Consider the following 27,107-nt stretch of genomic DNA (forward strand, 5'->3'; position numbering starts at 1 on the left):
GGACTTGCTATCATATGGAAACTCTGATTGGGCATTATCAGACATGCCAGCCTGAGGTCACATTCCATAGGGTACACTTGGAATCTCTGCTACAACTTTTCACACTTGCTCTTACAGTATAGAGTCCTAACTTAGTAAATGCATTATTATGTATTTGCCAAACATTGTCTCCTAGTGACAAGGTTGAATTAAATTACTTCTTAATTAGTGGCCTATTCATCATTACATAATTATCACTTGTCTAAAGTATCACTTCTGAAAACCAGCTTTTTTTGCGAGTCAGTCTTTCGGAAATGTGATACTTTTCTCCCTGTAGCAATGCTGTCTCCGCTTCCAGGCCGCAGCCCCGGCCCTGTGTTTCCCCTCACCCAGCCAGTAGCCACTACCCTGTGTCTCTCCTCTCTCAGCCGCAGCCACTGCCCTGTGCCAAGGACTATCTTCCCTCTTCCAGACACCCCCCACCTGCTGCCGCCAGTCCCAGCCCACCCCACCCTCGGCCACCCTTCCACAGCTGTTCATCACTCTACTCCTTCCCTGCCAGTGTGTGTCCAACTGCCACTGTATGTAACCCCCCGTGTCTGTCCCACCACGGCTGCCCTTCCCCCGCCGGCCGTCACTGTCGCTCACCACTCTCCCCCTACCCAGTCAGTGTGTGTCCAAAAGCCGCTGTATGTAACCCTCGTGTCTGTCGCCCCGCAGCAAGACTGCCCCTGCTGGACACCACTGCCGCTTACCACTCTCTCCCTTTTCCGCTGGTGTCACTCCGTCCCACTGCCGCTGTATGTAACCACAGCTGCCACAGTGTACTATATAGTTTCCCCCAGAGCCCCTGCGGAAGAAGCTGCAGCACAAGAGGACCTGCTGCTTGGTGAAATCAGAGCCGCCGAAGGTAAGGAAGGAGACACAGCTGGAGGGATTTGAAAAGATCCCTCTGCTGTAGCGGCTGCCGTGTAAACAGCAGCCTGTAAAGGTTATTGAGGACCGAACGCCATCTCTGGATGGCGTTCACTAACACCATCAAGTTCTGAAAAAAATATATTTTTTGGAACTTGATGAATGGCCCTGACACTTATTTTATTTTAACAGTATGTGAAAATTTTAATTTTCACACGCTTTTGTGAAAAAATAGTGATGATGAATACGCCCCTTAAGGAGCAAGTTTTGTGTTAGTAAACACTTAGGGCTCTGGACTGATTCAGCTTTGGGAATAGAGTGAAAAAGAGCACGTAACTGTGAACCAGCAATTCAAGGGGTGCAAATACATACATTTTATTTTGCATGTAGGGTAAATACTGGCTGCTTATTCATGTAGTCCACAAATACTGCACAGCTTTATTATTACTGTACAATTTAGATGTCAGTTTGGACACCTCGTTCCCAAATCTAAATCTCTTACATCTGCCACACCTGCAGCGCAGCATGGTTTCACCAAGATGATCAGTTACTTGCTGTTTCTCACTCTGGGGGTAATTCAGACCCGCTCGCGAGCGCAGGACGCTCGCAAGCGGGTCCGATGTTACCCCACTGCGCATGCGCACGACGGAGGGAGCTCCGTCGTGCGCATGCGCGAGACCCGGCTAGCGTCGGGGTAGCCGTCGCTCCGGGTCTCGCACTAAAGGGGGCGTGCTGTCGATGTTGATTGACAGCACGCCCCCTTTGGTCGGCGTGCCGGGGGATGGCTGCCAGACGGAGGCATTCCCATGGGAACGCCTACCGTCTGAAGCCGGCCCCACTGACATCAGTAGTGATGTCAGTGGGAGTGATTTTGGCTCTGATAGAGCCAAAATCACTCCAGGGCTTGCGGCAGCGAGACCCTACCGCAGGGTCTCCGTCACAAGCCCGATGGTCTTGACCATCGCGACCATCATCATGGACGCTCGCATAAGCAGTGGGTGGTCACCCACAGCTATGCGAGCTTCCAGGAGGATGCTCCATTTTCATGTAGAAGGGCCCTGATTCAGAGCGAGCGCTCTGGTCAGAGCGTCCGGCTTTGAATCAGGCACTCTATTCCCAAAGCTGAACCAGGCCCTCTATTCAATAACAAGACATAACCCTTTTAAAGGAGTTATGAGTTTTTTCTATATTTACTGTGATACTAATCGAAATATGGCGCCAGCAATTAAATGGAGCACATATTTTATTTTAACTGACTATGTAAACCTCTCTTGAATTTCATATCCATTACTTTCACACGTGTCTGTTTTGTCCCCTAGTACAGTACTTGAACTCACCTTCTCTCACTTCTTTATCTATGCACTATCTAAGGAATGCTTTTTCATTGTATATACACTGCTTACATTAAGTAAACAGTCTATTAGTTCAGCACAGTAAAGTGCTAACGCTGTAATTATGTAAATAAATCACAAACCTGCCCTGTGCATAAAGACAGAAATATTGTGTTTGGAACACAGAAGAAATCATAGTTTTCTCCTTCCAAATTATAAGAGTTTAATACAATATACATGATGGACAAAAAAATTGTACATAAAATATACAGCATGCTATAGTTAAAATGGGCTAGGAAATGCTGTATATCTTGAAACACACAATTAAGGATATTTTATCAGTATTATGATAAATACGTAACATCTCACCAAGTTTTGGGGCGCTACTGCTGACGGGGTCCCGCACGCTGATGATCCCTGCAACAAACTGCTTCCTAATCACAGGCTAAAGTGTGCCTGTCAATTGTGGGTACACACTATACAGATATATCTGCAGATGAAGTTCGTTCATACACACTGAATGGCCATCATCTGTGTCTGTTCGCGGGTCCCGGCGGCCGGGGGGCATGTCGGGGGCGTGTCCCATCCCCCTCTCCACAGATGCCGCAGTGTGTGTACGGAGCGACCTGCGGATCGCCCGTACACACATGCCGATGAACAGATATATCTGCAGACACAACCAATGCGATATGTCGGTGAACGACGAAGTTCACTGACATGTCGCGGGTACACACTGGCCGACGGGCAGCAGATATATTGGCCGATCAATTGATTGGCCATTGTATCTGTCAGTGTGTACCCAGCTTAAGAGGTAAATTTACTAAAGTGAAAGTTTTTAGAAGTGAGTTTTAGAAGAGATGTTGCCCATAGCAACCAATCGCATACCTTCCAACATGACCCTCGCCAGGAGGGACAATGCTCGGGTCCTGGACTTCCCTGGTAATTTATGATTGGTGGTGGTTACAGAGGTGAGGCTGCAGTACAGTCCAAAATTCAAATAGGGGAGTCACACCAACTGCCAGTGAGTCCCAGCCAGTGATGTTTGGCAGTGTGTGATATGACAGTTGGTGTGGCTCCCCTATTTGAATTTTGAACTGTGCTGCAGCCCCACCTCTTACCAGGACCAGAGCATTGTGTCACTCCTGGAGAGGGTCATGTTGGGAGGTATGCAATCAGATGTTGCCCACAGCAACCAATCAGATTACACTTACACTAGCACCTTCTAGAAGATAATAGCTAGAATCTGATTGGTTGCTATGGGCAACATCTCTTCTAAAACTCATTTCTAAAACTCTAACTTTACTATATTTACCCCTAAGAAGCAGCTTGCAAGAGGGATCAGCGGCTTCTCTCACTGTAAGGTCACTGAGGTGAGTTAGCTGCAGGAGGTGGCGGGTCCCGGAGGTGCTGCAGGCCCCATAGCAACCGCAGCCCATGCACCCATGGTAGCTACACCCCTGGTGCCTGTACACACCTAAAGTTGCAAGTTGATACAAGATTTATAATGGTTTCCACATCCTGTTTCTGGAACTAGTTAAAACCAAAACAACACTGCTTTTTTCTACTAAGGAAATTCAATTGAATTAGGTACGAGTTCCATGAAACTCGCATACATCGCACGATACGTGCACCCGAGAAATGCGACATTCAATTACAAATGCCTATTCATGGTACTTGTGGTGAGTTTGTGCAACTTTTCTATAAAATGCAACCTGGGAGAAGGGCATGAAAAAGTGGGGACCCCAAAAACTGGCAGCTGAGATAGCACGAACACACGTTTGATAGAGGCCACAAGGAAAGTACTGTGTCAAATAGCTGATTTTTGCACTCTTTATTAAAGGGTGAAAAAGGATAGCAAGCAAGTGTTTCACAGCAAATTACCATGTTTCCAGCATTTTGGGAAGAGAAAAGTGTGTTCAAAGTGATTTTCAGAGTTTTTATACTAGTTTGTATAAAGTTGGCATAAATAATTTTACCTCTCATCTGCAAGTTCAAAAACCCATTTCCCATTACTGCAACTCCTCCACATACCTGTCATACATCACTTAAACCTCCACACATCTGTCCTACATCAGTTACACCTTCATATAGCTGTCCCACATCATTTACACCTTCGTATAGCTGTCCCACAGCAATTACACCTCCACATACCTATCATACATCATTTACACCTTCATATAGCTGTCCCACATCATTTACACCTCCACATACCTGTCCTATATAATTTAAACCTCCACATATCTGTCCTACATCATCTAAACCTCCATATACCTGTCCTACATTATTTACACCTTAATATAGCTGTCTCACATCATTTACACATCCACATACCTGTCCTACATCATTTACACCTTCATATAGCAGTCCCACATCATTTACACCTCCACATACCTGTCCTGTCATCATTTACACCTTCATTTAGTAACTGTCACTTATCATTTAAACCTCCACATTCCTGTCCTATATCATTTAGACCTCCACATACCTGTCCTACAACATTTACACCTTCATATAGCTGTCCTATATCATTTAAACCTCCACATACCTGTCCCCACATCATTTACACCTCCACATACCTGTCCTATATAATTTACACCTCCACATACCTGTCCTACATCATTTACACCTTCATATAGCTGTCCCACATCATTTACACCTAGACATACCTGTCCTACATCATCTAAACATCCACATAACCTGTCCTACATCACTTACACCTTCAATAGCTCTCCCACATCATTTCCACCTCCACATACCTGTCCTACATCATTTACACCTTCATATAGCTGTCCCACATCATTTATACTTAGACATACCTGTCCTACATCATTTACACCTTCATATAGCTGTCCCACATCATTTATACTTAGACATACCTGTCCTACATCATTTACACCTCCACATAACTGTCTCACATCATTTACACATCCACATACCTGTCACACATCATTTAGACCGCCACATACCTGTCCCACATCATTTGCACCTCCACATACTAATCCCACATAATTTACACCTACACATACCTGTCCCAAATAATTTACACCTCCACATACCTGCCCCACATCATTTACACCTCCAAATACCTGTCCCAAATTGTTTACACCTCAACATACTTGTGACACATTATTTACACCTCCACATACCTGTACTACATCATTTACATCTCCACATACCTGTCCCAAATCATTTACACCTCCACCTACCTACTCCACATCATTTACACCTACACATACCTGTCCCACATCATATACACCTCCACATACTGTACATGTCCCACATCATTTACACCTCCACATACCTGTCCTAAATCATTTGCACCTCCACATACTAATTCCACATCATTTACAACTCCACATACCTGTCCCAAATAATTTACACCTCCACATACCTGCTCCACATCATTTACACCTCCACATACCTGTCCCAAATAATTTACACCTCCACATACCTGCTCCACATCATATTCACCTCCACACACTGTACCTGTCCCAAATCATTTATGCCTCCACATACCTGTCCCACTTAATTTTCACCTCCACATACTAATCCCACATCATTTACACCTCCACGTACCTGTCCCAAATAATTTACACCTCCACATACCTGCCCCACATCATTTACACCTCCACATACCTGTTCCAAATTGTTTATACCTCCACATACCAAATCCCACATCATTTACACCTCCACATACCTGTCCCACATCATTTACACCTCCACATACCAATCCCACATCATTTACACCTCTACATAACTGTCTCACATCATTTATACCTCCACATACCTGTTTTACATCATTTACACCTCCACATAACTGACTCACATAATTTATACCACCACATACTGTACCTGTCCTACATCATTTACACCTCCACACACCTGTCCCACATCATTTACACCTCCACATACCTGTCCCACATCATTTACACCTCCACATACCTGTCCCACATCATTTTCACCTCCACATACTAATCCCACATCATTTACACCTTCACATACCTGTCCCAAATAATTTACACTTCCACATACCTGACCCACATCATTTACACCTTCTCCACATTTACACCTCCACATACCTGTCCCACATAATTTACACCTCCACATACCTGTCCCACATAATTTACACCTCCACATACCTGTCCCACATAATTTACTCCTCCTCATACCTATCCCACATCATTTACACCCCCACATACCTGTCCCACATCATATACACCTCCACATACTGTACCTGTCCCACATCATTTACACCTCCACATACCTGTCCCACATCATTTACACCTCCTCATACCTGTCCCACATCATTTACACCTCTACATACCTGTCCCACATCATTTACACCTCCACATACCTGTCCCAAATCATTTACACCTCCACATACCAATACACAACATTTAGTTAGACCCCTCCAAGTGTGTGATTGTTCATTGGGATGGATGTACCAAAGATTCCAAACATTTTTCTTAAAATAAAGGTTTTCCCTACGTTTTTACCAGCTCTAGGAGTTGTGCAAGAAAAATGCAAATTTGCTTGTTGGAAAATGCAATGTGCATTTGGAATTATGGGTGTAGGGTGTGCGGGGCACACAGGCACCCCACACACACTGTACCCACAGGCTAGTGCCCAGAGTCTACTGATACCATGCTGCTTTCAGTGCACTGCCTGGCCGCCAGAGAGAGGAGGGGGCTCCGGATGGAGACTGCACGCGGGTCCTCTCCTCTATTAATATGCCACTGACTTTAGCAGTGTGTATACAACAAGGTAAGCCATGTCATTGTGGCTGGGGTACAACAAGTCACAATTATAACTCTGATATGTGGTAAAAAGTATATACTACATATCATACTACCATGCAAATAAGAACTGGTTCAAGTGAACAGGGCCCTGAGACTTCCGGTGGGACAGGGCCTGGGAGCATGGCAACAGGAGGAGAGATGGTTATGTCCCCTCATTCACCACTTACTGTACAAATGGGGCATGCTGCCATGAACTTGAGGCATGCTCACAGCATCAGGGGAGGTTACACCTCCCCTGCACTCCCAGGTCCCTACAGAGGCCCTGGGAATCCAGTACCACCCCCTCTCTGTTTCCTTGGTTTTGAAAGTCTATAAATGTCTGATTTGTCATATTTTGAACAGTACTTCTGTTCTAGAGGGGTACTGTACACCAAAAATCACATGTAGCGATTCAGTCTCTGGAAAGAAAGAGTCCCGCTGCTGAAATATTAATATCAATATCAAACAATCTGATTTCAAGCCCTGTTCTGGATTCAGGAAATTTACTGCAGTTGACACTTTAAACTATCCATCCTGTAATGTCAATAGACAATTAGTTTAACTGCTCCATACATCCAGTAAAATTATATTTATTATATACAGACTGAAAATATTTGACACAGCTTCTGCTACTGTGTAAGTAACTATGATCTAGTCGTTAGGTGCAATTAGTCTTCTGCACAAACACTATTGTCAATGCATGTCTGTGTTCCGTCCGTGTAATGGCAGAAGGAGTACTGGGAGTATATTCTGGAGAACTCCTGGCCGTGCCTAACTTACTTTGCATCTAACTCTGTGTGATTGCTGCATAACTAATGCCTTACAGCTCGAAGACATGTTATGTAAGTACAGTAAATGCATGTAAATGTAAGCACTATATGGCTTAAGGAATTCCTGGAAGTCTAATTTACTTTACTCCAGGATCTGTACACTCAGTTTATTTCCATCATATATTTCAGTTCAAAGATAGAGTAGAGTGGGAGAGAAGACAGATGGTAATTTGACATTTTTGTGTATTATTTAGTGCTTAAAGCTGTCATTTTTCTAAATGCATCCATCCTGTTGTTATAGCTGTTAGCCAGTTAAGTAGCTAATTATATTTTAGTTGATACTCTAGTGAATTTCCTGGCCATTAAAAACTTTTATACTTTTTTTTACTATTGTTTTGTGGCTGTATTATGTTTTTGGTTGTTGGTTTCGTCTTGAAGCTATGATAAGGAAACTATGTTTGCCTCAAGTGTAGGGTTTAATTTTATTGTTTTATGACATAATAATTTGCAATACTTGGAAATTAGGTATTATCATTTAACTAGTGGTAAAATGGTTGTAAAAATTCCAAAGCAAAAAAACAATCAGGCGCTAATAGCAATGCAGATGAAAGAGCAGCAACAATGTAGATTTGTGGAGTCGTGCTCATTATTGCCCTTTGTTAAAGAAATGCCTGGATCTGTGCATAAAGAGGGCTGCTCTGCTAGTGGGACTAAATTATTCATGTTTTGCTGGGTGGGGCATTTTGCTGGGGTATTTCTAGAATTGTTTTGCTCAGTTCACTTTCTTTTCTGCCAATTAGTACTTTTCCATTGCAGTTTTTTCCAGTTGTTTTCCATTTAACTTGTAAGTATCATGTAAGTAATATTTCTACATACTATTACCAGTTATTTATAGAGCGCACACATATTCCGCAGCGCTTTACAGAGAATATTTGGCCATTCACATCAATTCCCTGCCCCAGTGGAGCTTACAATCTATGTTCCCTATCACATGCTCACACACATACACACTATGGTTAATAATTTTTTTATGTTTGGAGCCAATTAACCTACCGGCATATTTTTGGAGTGTGGGAGGAAACCGGAGCACCCGGAGGAAACCCACGCAAGCACAGGGAGAATATACAAACTCCACACAGTTAGGGCCGTGGTGGGAATCAAACCCACGACCTCAGTGCTGTGAGGCAGTAACGCTAACCATTATACCATCTGTACTGCCCATGAAGTATATATACAGTTGTGTGCATTGAATGTCATTTGCTTTTTCATGGCCCATTTTGCTATTTTGTTTTAATCTTACTGTACCAGTTTTCTAGCTTGATAAATATGTATTTAACCCAATATATTTTTAGCTTCTATTGTTCTACCAGTTCTCTACCTGTGTACATGGATATTTCTGCTTTTATGTTATGTATGAAGCATTTTTGTAAACTCTAAATATATCATATATATGTTACATTACCAATATCAAGTTTAAAATGACTTCAACATAAAAAGGAATAATATTTGTTAGGCATGAACTGTCCTTTGTGAAATCCTAATGCCACTGTATTATAAAATAATGTTCTGTAACATATTTTTATCTTTTCAAATAATTTAATTACGGATGTCAGGTTGAGAGGTCTATGATTTCCCACTTTGTTCCCTTTTTTATAATGCCACATCTATTTTTCTCTATTGTACAGACCCAATAATTTAGGAGCCAATGATATAATGTAAGAAATAGTGGTCCATTAATTACAGAATTTATGGGTCTATTTAACAAAGATAAATGGAGGCTTATACAAGTAACAAAAAATCTACTATTGCTGTAGTTTACTATTACAGTTTTGCAAGGTCGGATGCTCTGCTTCCCGGTGGTGCTGGCCTGACAGCAGACAGGCTGTACTTATCTCTTCACCAGGCCTGGGTGGAGACAAAATGGCATACATGGACCCGTAGTGACCTTGGACTTCCATTTCCACTTTCACAAAACAAAATAGAAGAAAAAATGTGAATATTGTTTTAAAAAAAAATTTCATATAAAAAAAAATTAGAGATGTCCGTGGAACCAATGTTTTGGCTTTGGTTTTGGTTCTAATTCATCGACGTGTTTTGGCAAAACCATGCTCAAGTGGTTTGTTTGCATTCGATTTTGGTTCGGTTTTGGATTCCTTAAAAGTTGATAAGTATCAATGAAAAATCGATAAAAACAGCTAAAAAATATAATTTGGAACTGATTGCAACTTTACATGCAATACAAAATCCGAGTTTTGTTTCTAAATCCGAGTTCCGAACTGACAGCAGAACTCCAGGACTTGGTTCGATTCGGAACCCCAGAGTGATTCCAAATTGGGACTAGATTCATCTTAAAACCCCTAAGTTTGGGTGTGTTCATGATACCCCACTACAGCCCAAATGTGCCCTTATGAGTGTTGCTACCTATATACATACATACATACATACATACATGTGGCATCACTCTATATATGTTATACAACTGTTGGATGTGTTAAAATTCATTTATTTTCATAAATATAGTTGCCAGTGTGTTAGTTATACATACATAATGTTAGTACTTTTATGCATGTGTGTGAACCCCCTCACAGAGAGGAGGTTGGTATATCCCTGCCACCTGCTGGGGCTCATGGCAGGGACTCTCCCATCTCTGACAGGAACGGGGAGTCCTGCCTGTGCTGTGTTTGCAGAGGACAGTTGTCAGTTATAGCAGCGTGTGCAGTCGACGGGAAACTGACCGGCATGAGACTGCAGGGTATAAATAGGAGACCAGCACTGACTGTTAGGCTGAGTCTCCTGAGGTAACAGCCTAAGAGGGCAGAGCTGCGCCAGTGCTAACTTATTGAGGCAGCCATATCTTATCAGGGGGAGCCAGTGCCTGTGTGTGCCCTGCAGGGAAGCCAACTTCCTGTTGCAGGTGACCAGGACTTCTTGTATTGTACTGCAGGAAAGCTGTCAGTGAGCCCTGTTGGAGGAGAGCTCTAGTGTCACCCCTGCCCTGTTGAGTGACAGCTGGGACATTGCACTGAGGAGGGAGAGCTGTCTGAGCTTCTGGTGGTGCTGATCGCAGATTCCTGCTGACGAGGAACAGGTGTGACAGCATCCAGTTTACATCAGCACACTATTCAGCTATTGGAATAGGTACATTCTTTAGTAGCCCACGAGCAGCTGATTTCTTTCCTTCCCTGTGGGACAGCTGTAGTCAGGGCCGCCATCAGGGGGAGACTGCCGGGACTGGAGTCCCGGGCCCAGACACTCGGGGGGCCCGTCCGTCCGCTCCTACCCCTTGCCGCAGTACAAGCCCAGGTAAGACCTCCCGCTCCGCCCCTAACACAGCCACAGCCGTACAGTCACTATGGGGGCCCGCCTGCTCCTAACCCTGATGCTGCATGGCACATGCATGGCAGCAGCCGGACACTCTGGAGGCCCTGCTCACTACTAGTACCGCCGACAGCCAGCCAGCCCGCGCCACACACCCGTAACCATTATTAACTGGGTCATAGCAGGGATTGCCGCTGCGACGCCAAGCAAGACCATAGAGCTCGGCGGCGCAGCAGGAGTTCCTGCTGTGACACAGTTTCTCCTACCTAAAGGACTGCTGGGAGCGCGACCCTGACCTCGTGACGTCACGTCGCGCTCCCTGCCGAAGAGAGGAGCTGCCGGTGCGTGGGACTGAGACCCGCCGGACCAGCTAACAGAGTATCATGCAAAAGGTAAGACAAGGGGGTGGAAAGGGGGACATAGGCTGGAAGGGGGGGGGGGGCCTGTCTATTTTGGTAGTCCCGGGCCCCATGATTTCTGATGGCAGCCCTGGCTGTAATGCATAGACCTTTGCCCTAAAAATTAAACTTAGCAGGCTTAGGGTGGGTACACAATGCAAAGATATATCTGCAGATCAAATGATCTGCAGATATATCTGTAGATAATGGTCGTTCATATACATCGAATTACCAACATTTTCCAGACAGCCGCAGCAGGTAAGTATGTGTGAGTGAGGTATGTGTGTATTAAACTTTATTGTACTGTATACGGTGTTTGTGTACTGTCTTTGTTTAACTATTTATTTTACAGTGGAAGTACTGGTGAAGGCCGCCTGCTGGCACTAGTAGTTCCACAAGTGCCAAAGGGCAGAAATGCTGGCACCTCTAGTTTCACTGTAAAATACAATAGTTTACTTTGATTTTCCACTTTATTACCCCCGAGCCCACAGCCCAGGGGTGCGGGGAAGAGCCCCCGGCTTCAGACCAAGCCTGGAGTTCGGGAGAGTGGGGACCCCTTTTTTGGGGGGTCCCCACCTTCCCTTAGATCCCCAGCTTGGCCTGAGCAACTTGGGGTGAGAATGCTTTGGCCCTGGAGAGCCGGTAATATGGTCTCCGGGCTGTGACATTACACCCCGGTCATTTTGGGTCCGGTGCTGGTTTTAATTATAGGTGGACCCCTACGCATTTATTTCCCCCTATAATTAAAACCAGGACTGACCCTGCAGCCTGGTGCTGGTACCTAAATTACCGTGGAACCCTACTCATTTTGTTCCCCATAATTTACGGAACCAGGACTGGCTGACAAGTCCAGGGCTGGTTAGGCTCTTAGGGGTGGACCCTATGTCATTTTTTTTTATAAAAAAACTTTATATTAGGTATACAGGCAGAAACATACACAAATCACACTGATCTGTGTATGTTTCTGCCAAACTCGCAGCTCAGGAGGTGCTCTATTTGAAACTTCAATTTCAGAGTGAATTTGCTACAATCTCACACGAGATTGGAAACTCGATTCTTAGTAAATTTGCGAGTTGCATCTTTTTCATGTAAAGTACTTCCTAACTTGGCCGATGGTGAGTTTTTCGAGTTTGCAATCTCACATGAGTTTTAACAGTGAACAGAGAGAACTCACTTCCAAACTCACTCAAGTTTGTCTTTAGTAAATTTGCGAGATGAAAAACATGCCTAAACTCACGTGAGATTGCAAACTTACCTAAACTCACCAAAACTCGATTCTTAGTAAATTTTGCCCAAGGAGTATAAGCCATTCCAGTATAATAAAATATTAATTTTGTTGAAAATGTGATTTACTTGTGTACATATTAATGGCAACATTGTATATCGTTATAACATTGTCAAACCTTTATTAGCTTTCTGCAATAAATTGGAACTCTAATTGCACCCTGAAGTGGTGACTTCCTGTGTCAGTTTAACCTTCCTTGCCTCTATGACCTACCAAGGGAAGCACGAAATTAAGGAAGCATAATCCACCCACTTTGGTAAGAGTGAAAGTTACTTCCACATTCCTTTTCTACAGCAATCGGGGTACGACATTCATATTTCAGGAAAACTAAACAGCACATCTCTAACAAAAATTATTACTTTTTTTGGCTGCCATTAATTGCTATCACCATCCTGAATTTATGATAGCAATAAGAGGACAGCTGCTGTCTTTGTTAAATAGATAGCTATTTTTGCTAAATAAGCCTCATAGCTCCTTAAGCATATGTGGGCTGATGCAATTTGGGCCAGGTTCTTTTACTGATTTAATTAATACTTTTGGTGTAACTACACCTACTACTGTATTAGATAATACTTTAAATTCACTAGACTACAAGTTTGCCAGTGTTAAAGAACCCAATGGGCATCACTGGCAGTTAAGGATCCCAAAACACTGTATTTACTATAGATTGATTTTGATTTTATTTTGGAAACCAATGCCAATGTCCATTTGTTTCTAAACCCTGATCCAACTATGATCCCGGCACAATCATGCCACCATCCCACTGCAAAAACTGTGGGGGTTTAGAAGTGCTGCACAGATTAATGGGATCTATGGAGGCTGCTCCATAAAATATTTAATTTTTTTTACAAAATGTGAACATTTAAAAATAAAAGTGTGTGGGGTCCTGTTGCAAATTAGTAACCAGCACAAAACATTTAAGCCTGTGCTGAAAAAATCAGTAGGACAAAGTGAAAAAGTGCGCAAGCGCACGAAACGCGTTGGGTACATTAGATGGCAACCCTGGATGATTTCTGGACTGACTGTTTACACAGTTGAATTGCATGCCCCGTCCCGCTCCCGAATGACATCATCATCAGCGGCCGATCGCGGCTAGTCGTCACGGCAGTACAGAGAGCCAGGCCGAGGCCAGGCTCAGACTCTCTGATCCCTGGACTATACCACAACCGCTACCACTGCGAGCGAACATTGAGGATTCCCCACTGCGGTCAGAGGAGAAGAAGCGGCTGACGCAAGGAAAGGGTCAGGTAGGGAGAGAGAGGTAACATCACTTCTTGCGGGAATAAGTGCCAGTCAAGTGCACAAAGGGACCCACCACAATCTCCTGAAGGAGCTATAAACATACACTGTTTTTAACCAATTTTATTTTTACAGGTGTCACAATAATCATTACATATAGCGCTCAGTAATCATTATTACAAGGACAAAGAGAGTGGAGTCCTTCCAAAAATTCCTCTATGAGCCTTAAGCTTTGTTCTCATGTTAATTACTCACACAAACTATAAGGATCCTCATTGGTCCATCTAGGTATGCCTGGGTTCTTCACAAAAAAGGCCCCAAATGAGGTCCAGGTACAAATGACAGTTCACTGCTGATCACTGCCAGTTTAATAGATTAGGATGCTTTGATTGATTGGCTGTGGGAAGAGAAATGCTCTAATGCTTGATAACTTTACACCTTTGCTAAACAACTTATTTCCTAACATAGTGTCCTCTTTTGTTCTACAGATAAAACATTTTAAAACCTTCTTCTTATAAATTTTTTCCATCTAGCATCTCACGTGACCTACTGTACATACTAACCCATTTTTAGATGGTGTTGCCCAGTTGAAGACTATGAGCATCTTTTTGCATTTCCTTCTGAGAGGGATCCAATTGCATTCCTCCCAGTGTCCCCTACTGTGCATGTTTCATTCTGCGCATGCGCAGAAGGACTCCCAGGTCATTGGGAGAGCTGTCCTTTGCGATTTTATTAACATGTCTAGGTACATACCAGAGTTCTTACCTAATGAATGGTAAGATGTATGACATCCACAATGCAATGCTTAGTACATCCCGCCCTTTGGGTATTATATGCATACCTTGTCAATAGTAACTATCATTTTAATCCCCCTGTATTTAAAACACACAATGACCAGCTTGCCATGCAGGAGACATGAAAAATGCACCACAGTCAAACACTTAACACATGAGATATTTGCTCCTATGTTGGAAACTTCAAGTTCTATCTATTTGTAAGCTAGTTATAATTGTTAGATGAAGCTACTGCAACTGAGTCAGTCACTGTAGCCACACACTGGATTCAGGGGGATTTAACTGAAAGTATTATTAACAAGGTGCACATATCACCTGTCTATGGGGCTAAACTGACTCAAGGGGGTTGCTAAGAAAGGACTCACCTGACAGCAGAAAGAAAGTGGCTGATCATGGACAGAATGTGCTAAGGAAGTCAATCGCTCCAATCACCCCATGGATCCGCCACTGTACTACTGTACTACTACCAGTGTATTTGCCAATATATTGTTTATCTCATTTGTTGTACATTGTTATGTACAAAAAAACAGTGTAAATAAAGCATTAAAATAAAATTTGCAAGGGAACATTTATTATAATATTATTTAAAAAATCTTAAAATACTTTAAATCTATCGACTAAATCACTGAAATCGCTTGGCTGTCTGCAACTTACAGGTTATTACATGTACCCCAATGTCTTAAGTATGCAAAATAATATATAAGTCAAAATTGTTTAGGAACAAAGGGCTGTGGATTTATCATATAAACAGTTATTTTTTGACCACAACCACAAAAAAATTAACTGGAGAAAAATAGGTGAAACATTTGAATTATACATATCTTACACTTAATATTAAACTGCAGTTGCAAGAAGAGAGTATTAGTATAACATATTCAATTAGGCATGACTATGTCGCACCGACGAGTAAGTGCGGCAATATGCCACACTTACAATACCACTGGATTTGTGGATTTTTGTTCGCAGCCCTATATGGCTGCATACAAAAATCTACGAGTGTGGGGTAAGATCGAGCCACAAGGGGGGCGACTTCAGCTGCCCTTGTCAGTGTTTCTACGCCTTGATCCTAACTGAATTGACCCCAGTATGTCATAAAGTGGTTAGCACTGCTGTTTGATATCATTGGTTTCATATCTGTGAGGAGTTTGTATGCTCACCCTGTGTGTCGGTGGGAGCTGACTGGTGTTGTGGAGAACATTAGACCACTAGAGTCAGATGAGTATTTATAATGAGTGCAGGGTGTGTGGTGCACATGGGCCCCTGGGTCCAGGGGGGCCCACACAGCACTCCCTGCACCCATACTTTCTAATACTTACCTCTCAGAAGTCCCATGTCGGGTATCGCAGCTGCACCATTTTCCCGGTGACCTGCACATGCACAGTAGACTCTGGGCACAAACTAGTGCCCAGAGTCTACTGATGCTGGCGGCGCTGTGCTCACTGCTGGCCACCAGAGAGAGAGGAGGGGACCCCGGACGAAGACTGCCTTCATCACCCTCCTCTCTTAATACACCCCTGCTAGTCCTATAGGTATATAATAATATAATCCTTCAGCCAATTAAGTTAACCAATAGTAAAAATAAATACTGTAATAAACATTAAAGTATAAATTACACGCATAAAAATTAATGGCAGAAATAATCAGAATATGAACGTTTTCATGTATAGTAAATGTAATATATCATAACAATTTATTTATTATATATAATGAGCTGCAGTTTTATGTATTTCCTGTGTCCACACCATTGCATTCAGCTGGAGGGTCTTTGATGGCCCAGTCCAACACTGCTCTTGTGTTCTTTACTGGATCAAACACCAGGAAAGGAGACAGCAATGGAGATACAGGGAGACACCGATGTGAGATAAGTTTGCTGTGCATGCTTATTATGCGTCTCTGAGGAATAGTGTAAGGTGGGAAAGACATTGTTTTTTAAATCTATCCCTAATTACAGTACATACTGTATCATCAACTTTGCCAGATTAAAAAAAACACATTCACTCAAAAGACTTTAGGTCAAAGATATTTTTTCTAAATTTGACACAAGTGTAACTTAAATAGATAAATGAATATGTGTTCAGTTTTGTTTAAATAACAAATATATCAACTTTCCAATCAATATATCTATGGAATAACTTTACCTGTGTGCTACATTTTTGATGAAAGGACTACTTTCTTTTCCATTCTTCTCTTGCAGATTGTGTGGCTTCTCCTCATGAATGTTTGGCATTTCTTGTACAGTCTTGTCTCCGGGATGACGAATATGAAGTAATGTTAGGGGTGTTTCATGGCTAAAGGGGCCCACACGCCTACAGCGTAAGAGTCGTTGATAAGCTGTACGGAAGTCCCTATTCAGAGCAGCATACAAAATTGGGTTGAGAGCAGAATTGGCATAGCCTAACCACAGAACTATTAAGAAGGCCGTCTCATCCACTTCAATATTATTCACTCCTTCATAGGTAAATACAGTGAAGTAAGGGAACCAGCAGATGATGAAGGCCCCCATTACAGCAGCCAAAGTCACAGTAGCTTTATGTTCCCGAACTGTTGGTAGGGTGGGGCTCACAGCATTGCTACAACTGGCGTGGTTAATTCTCTTGGCTTGCTCCCTGGCAATCTTGAAGATTCTGTAGTACATGAGACACATTATGACCAAGGGAAGGTAGAATGTTAGCAAGCCATCAACTAATACATACTCCTTGTTCAGCTCCAACTTACATTCTTTGTTATCATCTCCCCTAGAGTTCTGGATAGTTTTATCTTTTGTATTCCAGCCAAGGTGAATAGGAAGGAATGAGACCATAAGTGATACCACCCATATCACACCCATAGCTATGGCCACCCGACAAGGAGTCACGAGCATGGAGTAGCGCAGAGGAGCTGTAACACCATAGTAGCGGTCCAAGCTTATCATGAAAAGATTTAGAATAGAGGCTGTGCACAGCATAACATCCAGGCTGGTATAAATGTTGCAGAAGGTAGATCCAAAAGGCCATTCTTCATGTAGCAAGTTCAAGGCTGAAAACGGTAGCACCAAAATACCCAGTAGAAGGTCTGTGATAGCCAATGACACAATGAAGCAATTTGTCATACTACGGAGCCTCCTATCAAATCCCACGGCTAGGCAGACCACTACATTGCCACAAATAGTAATGACAATGATTAGTACAAGCACAACACCAATGAGAACATTATATAGGATCGTCTTCCAGCATGTAGCAATTGAATCCTTATGGTCGTCATCCATGACAGAACACATTGCTTTTACATGTACAGTTCCTTACAGTGAATTTGCCTATGAGGTTGCTTATGGTAACAGATAGCTAAAACGTGGCATTCTAAGAGGTACAATATCATTAAAAATAATCATAGAGGATCCTAGTCATTGATGGATATTTGTGCAAGGGGTCCAGCAATGATGTGCTCTGTTATGCATTGCTGGACCCCGATAAGTCCTGGAGCAGTTGCTTGGCTCTTAATTTTCGTTGATTTTATTTTTTCTAACCTCTTTGTTATACTCTTGTTCCTCTATGGCACAGTTGCACAGTAGTTTTGTTTAGTCATGAGATTCTGTTTTCTAATACATTATCCATAGCTTGCAGCCACAACATTTCGCATGAGGTAGTCTGGAGTTTGCAGCATACTTCTTAATTAGCAGGACACCTCTAACAACCTGCAAAGATGAATAAGAAGTAAATGTTAGAAGAGTATAAAATACATATCATGTTACTTAGTATATGATGACAAGCTAAGTATGCATCAGTTACAAATGATGCCAGTTATTGTTGTATTAAATACAAATAGACCCAGAGTTAACCCAAAGGGATATATCAGTATGTGAAATCGTGAGATATATCATGTAGAAACTTTATGGACCTGATGAAGACGTGGCAGTTGCCTTTTTGCAGTCGCTCATTAGCAACTTTATGCAAATGCCAATACAAAGTCCTTCCCTGGTGTACATCTGTGAGTATGAATGTACAAGGCACTGTACATCTTTACAAGCTACCATCGGTCACACTATCGAAACTTGCAACAGCCCTAAAGCAGGTGTAGCTTTTCCATCTGAGTCTGTGAACACAAACATTTCAGTGATGCACCCACAAAACTCTATTAAAATGCCCTTGAGACAGACCATGCAAGTTTTTAGGGATTCACAGTAGCAAAAAAGGCTCAACTCCATGAACATCAGCATTGCTGGCAACTCTATATCAGCTCCCAGGATAACAGCATCAGCAGAGTTTAGGAGCTCAGCCCTCACGGATACAAAGGAGACCACAGAAGGGATTGGAGGAATTGGATCTCCTGCATAGAAGGCTGCGTGTGTACAGGGGGATCTGGCTCTGTAATTGGCCATCTTTGTGGTGGTACCACTAACACATGACAGGCATGTGAACCTGATTGGTTTATCTTTAGTCTGTCATCCTGTCAATGACTTGTCTACCTCTTGCTGGAGTTCAAGCAAGGAAAAACAAGCAAGTTTCTTTAGCACCTAGTGGGACCATCAAGCACTATCAGGCACTTACCTACTGTACTTTCCAGGAGACACAATTTTTTGGGTAGTCCCCCAGACCCCCAGAAAGTAGATGGACTCCAAGCAACCAATCCGCTTCCAATAAAGTGGGAAGGATGGGCAGAGTAATACCGCAAAGTGTGTCTGTGGGGAGGGGGCACGGCCAATATGATGGGATTCTATGAGAATTGCGGCATTTTGGCCCATTTGCAATATTATCACATGAGGGTGGCGGGTATAATGACACAAAGTACCTGTCTCTGCCCCCTCAGTGGTCATCTGCAATTTTACTCTAGGCTTCTCCCAGAGGTGAGTTCAATAAAGTAGGCAAGTATACTATGAGGTAAGGGGGAAAGGGGAATGCTCTATCTCTCCCATTGCTGCAGAGTACACCGCACTGCAATCAGCAGCACTACAGGTGTCTTTAGTCTCCTGCAGCTCCTTCTTAACTCAGGTTCTGTTGCGAATCCTGCTGCAGATAGTTGTCAGCAGGGGGCATCAGAGTGTATGTGCTTGTTCTAAATGAACACCATACACAATTGCATAATACTGTAGATAATTAACAGAAGAACAGATGTGTTTATACAGTATATGAGTAGAGTCTGGTGTGGTATTCTGCTGTTGGAGTCCATCCACTTGAAGGTTTTATGTGCATTTAAATATGATATTCTGCTTCCTCTAACCTCTTACGTTTACAGTACAAAGTGCGTTCGCCCACAGCAATATAGTTCACTGGATATTTTTATGTTTTACGCACCACTCTCTGTAAACTGTAGAGACTGGTGTACAGTACATGAAAATCCCAGGAGATCCACAATTTCTGAGTTATTCAAACAACCCTGTCTGGAACAAACAATCATTCCATTGTCAAAGCAACATAGGTCACATTTCTTCCCCATTCTGATATTTAGAGGTATAGTAACTAAAGATCGATTTTAATTTTAATCAATTTAAAATCGATCAAAATCAATGTTGGGTTTCTGGGGCTTAATCACACATTTACTAACAGACAATTTTTGATTTAGTTTTTTAAGTATTAGTAATTGTGTGATTTAGCTTCAGAAACACAACATCGATGTTAATCGATATTGATCGATTTGAAATCAATTAAAATCGACCTTTAGTAAATATACCCCTTAGTCTGAATGATAGCTGAATCTGTTGACCATGTCTTCAATATTATATGCATTGAGTTGCTGCCACATGAACGACCAGTTAGATATCTATTAACAAGCATTAAGTGAGCACTGAGGCCCTGATTCAGAGCCGGACGCTCTGACAGAGCGCTCGCTATGAATCAGGGCTGTCCCTCTTACTTTTTGGAGCAGCCTCCTGGCCACTCGCATAGCTGTGGGTGACCACCCACAGCTATAGCGAGTGGCCAAAATGATGGTCGCGATGGTCAAGACCATCGCGACCATCGGGCTTGCGACGAGACCCTTGTGGTAGGGTCTCGTCTGCCGCAAGCCCTGGAGTGCTTTTGGCTCTATCAGAGCCAAAAGCACTCCCACTGACATCACTAGTGATGTCAGTGGGGCCGGCCCCAGATGGTAGGCGTTCCCATGGGAACGCCTCCGTCTGGGCAGCCGCGCCCCCGGCACGCCTACCAAATGGGGCGTGCTGTCAATCACCATCGACAGCACGTCCCCTTTGGTGCGAGACCCATAACGACGGCTTGGCCGTCGTTATTCGGGTCTCGCACATGCGCACGACGGAGCCGCCTCCGTCGTGCGCATGTGCACTTGGGCAACATCGAACCGCTTGCGAGCGCTCACCGCTCACGAGCGGGTCTGAATCAGGCCCTGAGTGCATGCATGCACGCGCACACACACATTACCTTTTTACCTATTTACATTGTTTGCATGGTCAAAAGAGAATAAAAGAAGTGTTAGTCAAAACTTGATATATCCTGCCTCATCAGCATGTGCACATCCTTCAGATGGGAACTGTAGCTGTGTTCAGAGTTAAACAATCACATTTAAATAATCTGAAATCATTATGATCATGCCAAAATCACGCTCAGCTTTTCCTGCAAGACTTCTTTGCAAGTTCTTGATTTCTTGGTTTCATAGTCTGCAAAGAGCTTACAAAACAACTACAGGAACTCAATGTTGCAAGGTACCAAACAGCAGAGGTGTACATGGCACTGGTCGCACCACCCTAGTTGCGGCCCTGCTATCAATAACTGCAGAATATGTGGCACATCAGGGACATTGCATGATCAGGACATCCTTATAAAATTGATGAGGACAAGGAGAAAACTCATCAGGGAGACTAGCATAGGTCTATGGCAGGGATGGAGAACCTCAGGCCCAGGGGCCGTATAAGGCCCTCGGAGTCATTTGGTCTGGCCCTCTGAGCTTTTCTTTGATAGCCTCATCTGGCTAGCAGGGTGCCTCGAATGGCACCCTGCAGCCAGATTCTTTGCAGCAGTGCTGCCTGTAGCATCCTTAGAATGCTTCAGACAGTCACACAGCTGCCCTTACAGCTCCCCGGAGCATCCTCAGGATGCTCAGGGCATTGCTGTAATCACCAGTAATTGTTGCGCCACCTCTTGTAACATCATGTGGAGAGGGGGTGTTGTCTGCACCAGGCCTGCAAATAATGTTATATATATCAAAATGGCCCTCGGCAGAAAAAAGGTTCCCCACTTCTGATCTATGGCAACATTAAAGGAGCTGCAGGAATTTCTCTCAGGAAATGGTCATCTCCAAAAAGTGACAACAATGGGCCTGATTCAGACCCACTCGCGAGCGGCTGTCCGCTCGCAAGTGGGTCGATGGTCTGCACTGATCATGCGCACGACGGAGGGAGCTCCGTCGTGCGCATGCGCCAGAAACGACGAGCGAAGGACTTTCCTTCGCTCGTTGTGTCCGATCAAAGGGGGCGTGCTGTCAATGTTGATTGACAGCAGGCCCCCTTTGGTGGGCGTGCCGGGGGCGTGCCTCCCTGACGGGGGCGTTCCCACGGGAACGCCTCCCGTCAGAAGCCGGCCCACTGACATCACTAGTGATGTCAGTGGGAGTGATTTTGGCTCTGATAGAGCCAAAATCACTCCGGAGTTTGCGGTTGAAAACCTCAACCGCAGGCTCCGGCTCGCAATTTCGATGGTCGCGATGGTCACGACCATCGCGGCCATCAAAATGCACGCTCGTATAGCCTGTGGGTGGTGACCCACAGCTATACGAGCGTCCAGGAGGACGCTCCATGAAAATGGAGCCCGGCCCTCATTCAGAGCGTGCGCTCTGCTCAGAGCGTACGGCTCTGAATGAGGGCCAATGTCCATATTCAGCACATGTCTAGGCAGTGCTGGATTAACAACAGGGCTGGTGAGGTGGTTGCCCAGGGGCCCACACACATAACTACATCATCAGCCTGGGGGCACTGTTGCATATGTGAACAGGGGTTTCTGTATAGCAATGGTCTCCAACCTGTAGCTCGCAAGCTACCGGTAGCTCACAGTCTTAATTTTGGTAGCTCACCAAGCTGCAGTACTGCCGAGTAAACTAGGAGGAAGTGGAAGCACATGCTCCCCCGTGGTGTTGACGCTATGGGTGAAGGCACAGGGAAGCATGTCAAGTGATTTCCGCAGCCTCTACAGCATTCACCTGATGTGCAGAGCGAGTGACTCCCCCCCAGCCTTGCTGGAAAATCACACAGCAGCCCTGCCTATATACTATCTTTCACTTCTCTACTGCACGTAAGTCGTTGGCGCCGGTAATTAACAGTGAAATTTGCATGTGCTTAAATTTTATTTACAAACTACAACACTATCACTGTAATAATTAAATGTATTGTTGTTTTCTATAAAAAAATATATATATATTTTAATTAAATGACCTTCAAATGTTCGGTTATTAGCCAGATTTTTTTTCTACAATTTTAGTAGCTCTTCAGGAGGTTTAACTTTACTAAAGTAGCTCTCACCTCAATTAAGGTTGGCGACCACTGCTGTATGGCATAATGTGAACTGGGAACTGTGTGTTTAACACATTTGTGGTGCTGGAAGTAATTACACATTACACTCTTTAATAACATCACCAGCATATCATATTGACAATGCTATTGGTAGGGGCCCCCACAATTTAGTTGTCCTGGAGCCCCTAACCTAATCCGGCCCTGTGTCTGCGCTATAGATAAAATGGCAAGTCGGGAGCTATTTCTCACTAAAAGACAAGCCAGTCTACATTTTGCAAAAAAAATACATGTAATACATTTAATCATCTGAATTCATGTGGAAAATGTGTTATTGTTTAATGAAACCAAGGTTGAACTTTTTGGCCTTAGTTGTAAATTATTTGCTTGGCACAAAGACAACACAGCTCATCACCTAAAGATCGCCATTCCTGCTGCAAAGCCTGGTGGTGGCATCATCATGGCCTGGGGATGCTTCTCCTCACCTGAGATAAATGTTCTAGTCAGGATAGAGGGCATAACAAATTGCTCCAAATATTGAGATATTTTGTTACAAAAGCTGAAGATGACACCTTCCAACATGATAACATCCAGAGCACACATCCAGATAAACCAGAAACAGCTTCAGAATGGGAAGATCTGTCCAGTCAGAGCCCTCAATCCCATTGAAAACCTGTGTAATGACCTAGAATGGTACCATGCATAGGAGATCTCATCGCAGTATGGTGGACCTAGAACTTTTTGCAGGGAAGAGTGGGATAGAATTGCGAATTCCAGATGTGTAAAATTGATAGAGACTTATTTAAGGTTATTGTGTGTGTGTGTGTTTGTTTTTTCTATTTCACTTTTTTTCCTATAAAATGCCTATTTGTTTTTAAATTGCATTTCCTTGGTTGCTATGTCTTATTAAAAGTGCAAAACGGTCTGTTACAATTTATCTTGATATCAGGCGTTACCTGACAAAAACCTGAAATATCAATAAAGGAGTGTAAACTTTTTATATCTACTGTACAGTACAAATGACTTCAAATTTGCAAGACTTTTTAGACTATTTTCAAGAACAAATAAAGGAATAAAGAAATATGTGCAAAAATGGGGGCGATATCTCTTATAGGTGACAGTTTGACACAAAGATAAATACTTATCTTAAACTGTCTCATATGCTGCTCTTTTCATTTCTGTTGTCACTTTTTCACATAGATTCAAGTCGATCTTACAGATATGCAAAAAAACATAGTGTCCATTGTGTATTACCCTTTAAAATCTCAGAAATGCATACAATTTTAAATTATCCTTGTCCAACTTGCTATTATTAAACATACACAATACTATGAACCCGAATATATGTTCATACAATAAATCTTTCCAATTATCCTTATCTAACTATGTATTTGGAACATTCACAATCTTGTGAGAGCCGATAGATGCTGGGAGATTAATCACAATGTCCACACCCCAATAGTTGATGATAAAGTCTCACAAGATAAATCTTGTAGGGGTAACTTAAAGAGTCTTTCTTTTAGCTAATTCCTCTTTTCATATATGTTCCCAAAACATTTCCATCAGGTAACACACCTGACTTACATATGGTATATGCTATTGCAAGCTTATAGCAGTTCCTTTTCCCCAAAGTGATATCTGAAGTGACACCTCCCCCTATGTCTAGGGGATTCCACTTAGTTTAACAGGTGATATGATTTGCATACCGTACTCACGTATGACACGGAGATGATACACGCATCTGGGTTTCTTTCGTTCACATAGATTCCCACAGATACCATACATACCATTTCTGAGATTTTAAAGGGTAATACACAATGGACACTATGTTTTTTTGCATATCTGTATGAACGACTTGAATCTATGTGAAAAAGTGACAACAGAAATGAAAAGAGCAGCATATGAGACAGTTTAAGATAAGTATTTATCTTTGAGGCAAACTGTCACCTGTGGTTTATAAGAGATATCGCCCCCATTTTTGCACATATTTCTTTATTCATTTATTGGTTACCAATTGTTTAGACCTTGAGGAATTGGTCTTTATAGTGTAAAAAGGCAGAAATCTTGAAAGAGTAGCGCCATTTCTCCCAACACCCAATTTTTTTCTTGTATCCTATTTTCAAGATCAAATGTATTACAAAACCAAAGCTTAAATAAAGGGGCCTATCCATTTGCCGACTTTCTGCACGATGCGACCAACACCAGGAGGTTTTGGTCGGAACGTGCAGAAAATTTGCTAGTGGATAGCCGGCAAGGACCAGCGATGCGCGTGCACGCTGGTCCTTGCCGACCCCGACTATCTATCGAACATGCAGGTCAACCTGACGATGGTCATCAGGTTCGGCATGTTAATAGATAGGGAGGTTGGGCTCCTGCACTGAAGATGTTCAGTGAACGCCTTTCAGTGCGGTGCCCGGACCTCAGCGACATGAAAGTCTGAACGCTGGACGTTCAAACTTTCATGTCGTTAAATGGATAGGCTCCTTAAGAAACATTGTAGTGAAGATTTATTTCAGTTTTTCAAACAAAATAGGATAATTGTGATGAAGGTAACTTTCGGCATACATTGTAGCAAACTATTGTGTATGGGTACTGGGAACTTTATGCTCTTTGGTATACATTGGAAATGACTTTAGACAAACTTTTAGAACTCAGTTTTCCACAGATGAATCTTGTCTAACACCACAAAACAGAAATACTTAACATGCAGATAAAAGTGTAATGAAAATCTGTTTAAATTGTACCTTGGCAAGTGTAAATTGTGGCTATGTAATGTCATTCCTATACTACTGGCAGAAAGGGCAGGGTATCATGGCAGATAAACCTAAATTTCAACATAAAAGTTTTAGGAATGGTAAAATCCTGTTTGCATTGAGATATCGGTAATGCAATAACTGTTCTTATAATTGTAGGTATAGTATATGACACTTGGACTATATTTCTTTAATAAACCTACCAAGAGACTTTCTACAGTATATAGTTGTTGTTTCATGGTTTTTATGCCTTTCCGTGAATCACAAAAAAACAATTCACAGATTCTGGGATTTTTAAAGATTTACCAATCTGCACCCATACATTACAGATATTTTTCAAGACAGATCTGCCAATCATGAAAGGCTTATTATTTTATTAGTAACGGTCGGCAAATAGGCGTGAAATTCAAAGTGTTGGACAACTGGATATACCGATTACGACCACCTTGTAGGCGGAATCAGTGATTGGTGTACCATGTACATTGCTGATTTTTTTCCCCTAATCATCTGCAAAATGGGGAATTGCCCCAATCCATCGCATAATATATGAGGGCCTTAACTTGAGTGATCTGGTGATTTCTGGCAGATGCACTTGATTGAATACCAAATAGTATAATAATCTTCCAAAGACAGGAGCGGGAAAAACCAGAATGCAATAAATTTACTGTGTTAACCTGTGTCATTTAATTAGTCTAAGATAGATAGAAATATAGATAGATAGATAGATAGATAGATAGATAGATAGATAGATAGATAGATAGATAGATAGATAGATAGATAGATAGACAGTATATCATGTTAATTTTCCTGTAAGAGTATGCTACTGTTTTGTAGGTAATTACTTCTGATATACACAAGAGGAGAGCTGAGAGGTTGAAGAAATTAGCCTTAATTAAAAGTGGAAAAGTGTCGTGCTTTGCAGATTAACAATCTGCCCTTTTCTATTGAATTTAGTTGAAATAAAATCAATTATAAGACAGAGATCAGGGAAGGAACTGTTGTAGCTTATTTCAAAGATTTCCTGAAATTGATCTCTTTAACTGAGTATGTATAGAACACAGTGGAATTATTAGTTAAGTCAGGTATATTGTATAATTGCCAAATGCCTTCACTTATAAAGAT

General features: G+C 42.7%; 1 protein-coding gene across 1 annotated transcript in view; it reads right to left on the reverse strand.

Moving 5' to 3' along the window:
- Positions 1-18,063, reverse strand: part of HRH2 (histamine receptor H2) — a 41,565-nt gene extending 23,502 nt beyond the window's left edge. The window contains exon 1 of the mRNA XM_088475790.1: positions 16,946-18,063. Coding sequence (XP_088331916.1) covers positions 16,946-18,063 — 1,118 coding nt within the window. The remainder of the gene's footprint in view (positions 1-16,945) is intronic.
- Between the last annotated feature and the right edge of the window lie 9,044 nt (positions 18,064-27,107).

The sequence above is a fragment of the Taudactylus pleione genome, unplaced genomic scaffold (assembly GCF_031769625.1).
Source record: "Taudactylus pleione unplaced genomic scaffold, aTauple2 ptg000178l, whole genome shotgun sequence".
Lineage (NCBI taxonomy): Eukaryota > Metazoa > Chordata > Amphibia > Anura > Myobatrachidae > Taudactylus > Taudactylus pleione.